The sequence below is a fragment of the Rhincodon typus genome, chromosome 33 (assembly GCF_021869965.1).
Source record: "Rhincodon typus isolate 14 chromosome 33, sRhiTyp1.1, whole genome shotgun sequence".
Lineage (NCBI taxonomy): Eukaryota > Metazoa > Chordata > Chondrichthyes > Orectolobiformes > Rhincodontidae > Rhincodon > Rhincodon typus.
Window position 1 is genome coordinate 24690818 of NC_063364.1, and position 7830 is coordinate 24698647.

The 7830-nt window shown below is 38.7% G+C and overlaps 1 protein-coding gene across 1 annotated transcript in view; it reads left to right on the forward strand.

The window, feature by feature from the left end:
• Positions 1-5381, forward strand: part of ticrr (TopBP1-interacting, checkpoint, and replication regulator) — a 37122-nt gene extending 31741 nt beyond the window's left edge. The window contains exons 19-20 of the mRNA XM_048615744.1: positions 918-1040; positions 3887-5381. Coding sequence (XP_048471701.1) covers positions 918-1040; positions 3887-4038 — 275 coding nt within the window. The 3' untranslated portion in view covers positions 4039-5381. The remainder of the gene's footprint in view (positions 1-917; positions 1041-3886) is intronic.
• The last annotated feature ends 2449 nt before the right edge of the window (positions 5382-7830 follow it).

Consider the following 7830-nt stretch of genomic DNA (forward strand, 5'->3'; position numbering starts at 1 on the left):
TGACTTTGTGCGCAGGTTGACTTTGTGCGCAGGTTGACTTTGTGCGCAGGTTGACTTTGTGCGCAGACTTCAGAATGGAGCCTATTCACAACCAAGGGACTGCCTGTCTTCTGATCTTCTCTAAACATGCTTGTTTGCCAAGCAAAAAATGTGTAAGTTGATTCTGAGGAACAAGTTCCTGTATAGGTGTGATGCAATAAGAAAAGGAGCAAATAGCAAGTTAAGTTTGTGGAATAAGCTCCATCTAATTATAGTTGATATCAACTGTGAGAAACAGTGAGTGACCAAATAGAACTCAGAATCTTGGTAGCTGTTCAGTCAGATCACTAATGTAGATTACAGTAATGCAGTTGTCTTTTTATTCATTTAAGGGATGAGAGAGTCACTGGCAAGGCTAGTATTTATTGCCTGTAAAATTAATAGACACCTACTCTCAAACTGTTGCTGTATATCTGGTACCCCAGAGTGCTGTTAGACAAGGTGTTCCACGATTTGACCTAGCAACAATGAAGAACTGACAAGATAGTTCAAAGTCAGTACAGTGTAGGACTTGAAGGGGGCTTGTAGGGGTGACGTTTCCATGCATCTGCTGCCTTTGTTCTTCTAGATGATCGTGGGTTGGAAAGTTCTCTTGAAGGAACCTTGCTGAGTGGCTGCTATGTATCGTCTGGGTGTTCCTTTACTATATCAAAGCATGTGGCTGGAGTGTGTGTCCTCTGAGCAATTAAGCAGAGAAATGCAGCTATACTTCAGTCACAACCCAAAATAATATTGTATTAGTTTTTTTTTGAATTGGGGTAGAAAGGCTTGCACTGGGTTACTAAAGAGACTTTTGCCAAGAATGTAGCCTATGAGCTGTCTTAGTGGAGCAACTGCTTTCTACCTAGGATTGTAATGGTTTTATTTGTGTTCTAAAGCTGCAACATCACCAAGCTGTAAAGTTAAATCAATCCTGTCTGCTAGCAGCCTGCTGGCACTCACTCAGTCACCTTTGTTGTATACTGGGAGAAGACCTGCTAAGAAAAGATCTGGTACTAGAGGTAAAGTTCAAACTGTTCCTATCATATTTAAGTGTGATGTCTGATTATTATTTCTGTAATAGTCTTGTGGATTACATTACCATAATTAAATGGGAGGGAAGTCTCTTGATTTCTTTCTTCCTTTTCACTGCTTTAAATTGTGCACCATTCATTTAAGTTGTGTGCATCAACATTTCAGTGGTGCACACCACTGGTCACAGGCCTCCAGTCCAAAAAGCAACCCTTTCCCACCACACTCTATCTCCTAACTTTGAGTCAGTTATGAAAGTCTTGGGAGTATTGCCGAATATACAGACATTGGAGTGCAGATTCATAATTCTTTGAAAGTGGAGTTGCATGTTGACAGGGTAGTGAAGAAGACATTTGGTACATTTGCCTTTATTGATCAGTGCATTGAAGATAGGAGTTGGGAGTTCCAGTTGTGGCTGTACAGGACATTGGTTAGGCCACTTTTGGAATACTGTGTCCAATCTGGTCTCCCTGCTATAGGAGAGATGTTGTGAAAGGGTTCAGAAAAGATTTACAAGGATGTTGCAGGGGTTGAAGGGTTTGAGCTGTAGGGAAATACTGCGTATGCCAGGGATACTTTTCTAGAATGTCGGAGACTGAGGGGTGACCTTAGCAGTTTATAAAATCATGAGGGGCATGGACAGGGTAAATAGCCAAGGTCTTTTCCCCAGCATAGGGGAGACCAAAGGTTTAAAGTGAGAGTGGAAGGATTTAAAAGGGACCTAAGGGGCAACGTTTTCACACAGGGTGATGCATATATAGAATGAACTGCTAGAGGAAGTGGTGGAGGCAGGTACAATTACAACATTTAAAAGGCATCTGAATGGGTACATAAATAGGAAGCATTTAGAGGGGCGTGGGCCAAATGCTGGCAAATGAGACTAGATTAATTTAGGCTATCTGGTTGGCATGGATCAGTTGGACTGAAGTGTTGTTTCTGTGCTGTACATCTCTGTGACTGTATGTTGGCATCGCTAGTTTTTGCCCTGGAGAAGATGGTGGTGAGCTGCCTTAAACTGCTGCAGTCTTTGCGATGGAAGAATATGGTGGTGTCCTCATGCATCTGCTGCCTTTATCCTTCCAAGTGATAGAGGTCGTGGGTTCAAAAAGTGCGTTAATGGAGGGTTACTGCAGTGCATCTTGTAAAGGGAAAACACTTTTCTTCACTGTGCTTTATTGATGAAGGGAGTGAATGTCGATTGTGGTGGACAGAGTGCCAATCAAGCAGGCTGCTTTTGTTCTGGATTGTGTCAAGCTTTTTGGTGTTAGCGATGCACCATCCAGGCAAATCAAAAGTAATCCATCGCATTCCTGACTTGTGCCTTGTCAATGGTGGATAGGCAATGGGGAGACAAAGTGAATCGATTGCAGAATTCCGACCTTCATTGTTGCAACAAGAGCAGTTCAAAGTATTTGACTGGTGCTGTTTAGCTTCTGGATGATGGTCACCCCCAGGGATGTGTTAATGGGGAATTCACCAATTGTATACCATTGAACATAAGGGACGATAGCTAGATTCTCTCTTGGTAGAGATGGTCATTGCCCAGGACTTCTGTGGTGTGATTGTTACATGCCACTTATTAACCCAAGCCTGCATGTTGTCCAGCCATGCTGCATATGGACAGGAATACTTCACTTTCTGATGAATCACAAATGCTTCTGAATATTGCACAGTGATCAGCAAACATCCCCACTTCTGACCTTGTGGATGAAAGATGCACAATTTACACGGCATAATCATTAGCACTACTAATATAATTCACTTCTGTATTCAGTGGAATGTCATTTTGGCCTTTTTGTATTAAAACAATGACAGTTTGATTTGAGCAGATGGTAATTAGTTAACAGCAGTTGTGGAACATCATTCCCAGTTCAAAAAAAGTCTGACGTTTTGAATTGGGAACTGTATCACTGTAGTAAGATGATGTATTCATCTACATTAATTTAGTTCTCAAATCAGTTGACATATCAGGATGTTCAACATCAAGGACAAAGCCCATCTGATCAAAACCACCCTTCAGTCCTTCAACCATTGACATACTCTGAATGGTGTCCCATCAACAAGATGCACTGCTGCAACTCACCAAGTTTTCTTTGATAGCATCTTCCAAACCCTCAACTTCACCCAGAATGCAAGGAGAGAAGGTGCTCAAAACAAAACTACTACTAAAAATTTCCATTTGTTATCATATGATCAAAAATCAGGAAATTCCCTGCCTAGCAGACCATTTCTTTGTACCCCCACCATGTAGATTGTAGCAGTTCAAGAAAGCTGTTGTCTCTCACCTTCTAATTAGCGATTAAGAATGGACAGTAAATGAAGGCCATGAATGAACCAGAGAAAATCAATTTGTGCCAGGTTATGATTGTGTAAGGTTACCATATCCCTGCCTCCGTGCCCTTACAGTAGATATGTTAAATAAGTCACCTGCAGCAACTACATTCCTATTAAGCTGTCTTCAGTTCTCAACTGTTTAAAATTTCCTATTCTGGATGATGCCTTATTGTGGATTACAATTCTCTTTGTGCTCTTGGCCTTCATCATTGCTGGCCTTGTGGCACGTTTTGGTCCAGCTTGGATCATTTCAATATTGCAAAACATTTTGCCCTGAAGGGCATTGCTGACCTAACTGCTAATGTCCCTGTCTGACTGCCTCGTGTGGTTTTGAAAAATCATTAGAGATTTATTTGGAATGATCTTGCCTACATGGTTGTCTGTCTGTTGTGTCCTTTGTCTAAGATACAGATTCACCTGAATTTTTGGTCTGGAATTAAGTCATTAGGTTTGAGTTTTGTGACTAAAGTACTGTTTTTGATTGTGCTAAATCTTTTAACAGATGCTACGCATGAAGATTTGCTGACTGATAACTCAGCTAGCAAAAGGATGGCAATGGTTGGTGACACTGACCAGGATTATTCTCCTTTTGCCAAAGCACCTGTTCGTCGTTGCATCACAAAAACTTACTCTAGAAAAAAAATAGTCAGTTAATGAGAACATCTCACTCCTGGCTTTATCTTCACTCGCTTTGTTTTAGTTCCTTTCTCTAAAGATGTAGGGTATGAAATGCGGTAAATATTTAAACAATGGAAACTACTTTGTGATTATTGTGGATGTGAAGTGGCACTTGAAATGGAGGGAGAATGCAACACTGCGTTTCAAATTAAGTTCTGTAATTATATGTTCACATGTTAAGGGTGACTGAACCTTCAAATTTCATGTTTTTACAGTGTCAAATTTTGTTTCTTTTAATATATTTATATATTGTGGATGTGCATTGTGGTTGAACCTTGTTTCATGTCCCAAAGTGTCAGTGCAAGCTGACTGAGACAACCTGGATTAATGGAAAGCAAGGCTGAACATCCATGCTTAAATTCTGTGTGCCAATTACTAGATCTTTTCCACAAGAGTGTTGAATATGTGGAAAGAAGGATTCATTCTAGCTGTAGAGCTAATGTTATGCATTGGAAATAATCAGTTCAGTGAAGTTCTTTTAAATATTGGGGAGTGGGTAGCAGTGCAGTTGCTGACAGAAAGGTTGATATTCTGGAAAGATAAAATTGAAGAGGGTGTAGGGCCATTTTGATCCAACCTGTGAGATCAGTATCATTGCAAGTTTTAAATATTAAAGTTAAGATGATTTGCAATAATTTAGCAGTGGTGTCAATTTAACACTTTTTAAGGTTTTTCTTGACTTGTGTTTAAACTGCCAGTGTTTATTTTAGTGTGTCAATGTGAAAATGGACATAGAAAATTTCAAAGCGGATACCTTTGACTATCCATTTGCTGAGACTTTTAGGGCTATTAATCAAGCCCTGGACATGCTTTGAGACCAATGTGGGTGTTCTTTATTTTAAACTATTTATTTCTGTTTGTCACATAATTGAGAAGTTCAGTTACTTCATTTAAAAAAAAACTGGAATTATGGAATATTTTCTGAAGCTAACTCGTGTTGAAGGAACACCTGTGATGTGTTGTTGAATCTCTCCAGTGCAATTTGATCTTTTCAGGTGTTGCTGCTCTTGGCAGTTGTCACTTTTAATTTTAAGCAGATTTCACAGTAGGGCATTGCAGAGATGTTCCTGGCTTTTAGATTTCTTTTTAGACTACCTAAAAAGAGAATATCTGGATCCATGTGGTAGGAATGTGGACGAGCCACATGATGTGGAATGCAGATCACTGAGTGATGTTTCAAATTTCTATTAAATAGCAAATTATGTATAAAGTTTTACAAGTTTTGGGATGGGGGTGTAAAAATGGTGTGAAATGTTTTTAAATGAAAGCTATTGAAACATTTTTGTACAGTTATTTGCTAAAATAAACAATGAATTTATCACCCTGTTCAGAAAGTGTGAGTTTGTGCATGTTACACAATACATGAAACTCTTCTGACCCTAGCTGATAGTAATACCAGACTGGTCAGATTTCAGATTGAAACCTGGCATAAAGACCATCAGTTTTATTTTTCCAATTTGGTGGCTATCGTGGTCAGTCACTGAATGGTATTGACAAGGTTGTTTGTGTACTTTTAACAAAAACATAAGTTTATTGAAGAAAAAACAGCTGACAATTTGGAAAGGCCTTATTATAAGCAGATTCAGCACTTTCCCAGCAATATCCTTTCAGGCATTCAACCCCAATGAAGTATCACTCCTATCTTCTCTTTAAAATTTCTCACTGAATTGATGAGAGTGCAAGCGGTTCCTTTCAAAATATTTCCTACAGACTTTCTGTGCATTCAGCAGATGTGATTCTGTGTTACTGACTGCCCTTAAGAGAGGCAGGTAGGCCAACTGTCTGACTTTTGTCAGAGAATTTTAAGGATAAAATCAAGGATGTGTCTACTTTCAAGCTGCTAACTGTCACAATTGCTGGTGTGAATCTTCTAAGCTGCCATCTGCTTCTGGCCTTTGACCTGTTCTGTAGGTCATAAAATCTCAAGTCGACAGCAGCATTTAGCCCACCAAGCTGCTTGTTAATTCATTTAGTTATGGTTGCATGGTTTCTTTAGCTGACTGTTCTTTAATGACTTTCTGACTCTTTCAAAAGAAAATATTAGAGTTGCAGGACCATAATCCAAAAGCTCATTAACCTCTACGTTAGAATCTAAATTCCCAAGTCATATTGCACAGTAAACCTTCATAACATTGTGTTGGAGTAAACAAATCTGGTTTTCAGATGCTGACCCACCTGTTAGATGAATGCAGAGTTTTCTGTTTTCAGTACCAATTTGGAGGTTTTCTTTCCCTCCATGAAGAATTAGGACAGGGCTTTAATTTGTATAATTCCTGATTAGATTCACGAAACCACCAAAATACAAGAGTGCAAGCTGTCCCATTGTCTGCCTTATCTCTTGTTTCATTTAGAGGTTATTACGGATTCTGTAGCTACCACGGGTATTGGCAGATATTTCATATTCTAGCCACCTTACCGTGTAAAATAAAAGTAAACTCCTATCTTCTCCATTTGTTCTTTTGATTTTCTTCAATTGCGTCCTCTGGTTACCAACCTGGAAATAATTTTCCCTGATTTACCTAATCAAAATCCGTTCAAATTATAGCACTTCTGTCAGATTTTTCAACTTCCCTTTTTTAGTGAGTTGTATCTTTCAAACTGTCAACTGGGACAGAAAATGGAATACTGAAGGAAAATATTGCAGCTGTTAAATCCTGGCAAAAATAAAACTGAAATGAACAGTCAGTTAATTTTATTATGACATCAGTTGTGGCAGTAACCAGCTTATGATTCGAAGGCAAGAATGCAGTCATTCACATACCCATGATAGAAAGCCACACAGAAAACAAGGTCAAAAATCACATGACACCAGGTTTATTAAAGACATAAGCTTTCAGATGTATTTTCTCAACAGTTTATAAGGAAATACCTTCTTTGGAGCTTATTGAAACACCTACAGATAAGGGGTGAGTTAGAGCCTGTAGTTGATGTAGAACAGGTACCATTGTGCCAATTGACCTTCTTAACTGTAACTTCAATGACAGTTGTGTGTAGTTCATCTGCCTAGCATTGATTTGTTACACAAACACATCTTCCATTAAATAACCTCAAGCCTGAGGCCAAGGATAAGCCAATTCACCAAAAGAGAATTTGGTTAACAAACTGGCAATCTTTGTTTTCCTAATGTTAGGGATTGCTATCTCAGGACATTGAGATGACTTAGGCCTGAGGATAACTCCTTTAAAGGATTGAAAACATGATTTGCAGTGGGCTTCACTGATTGTTGGAAAAATACATTGGCAGGATACACTTCCCAGCCTTCTGTCTTCCATAGATTCATCCAAATATTCAAGCAAAAAAAAACTACAGCAAAAACAAAAATTGCTGGAAAACCTCGCAGGTCTGACAGTATTTGTGGAGAATGATCAGTTAATGTTTTGAGTACAATAACCCTTAAAAAAAACAAGCTACAAATTTGTTATTTTGTTGAAATTTTTGTGTTATACCAATGTGCATTGAAGACACATGTCCAAAACAACATGCTCTAGAAGATGGATGTATGTAGTTTTGTTGCTTAAATCTATGGTGCCCTCATTATTTGAGAGCAGAGTTAGACAAGATTGCATTAAAGATCAAATTAAGAAAGGGAGAATATTTAAACTAAAGTATAGTTGCAACAACAGTGAACCCTGATGTACAAAACAAGTTAAATGTTTAACCTTTTTCAGCACTCCATATCCTTTGGAACAAATCCTGATAATGTACAACAGGTGGGAAGTGAGGAGTAGAAAAACTATTCAGTTGAAACTGCCCGAAGTAAGTTTGTGC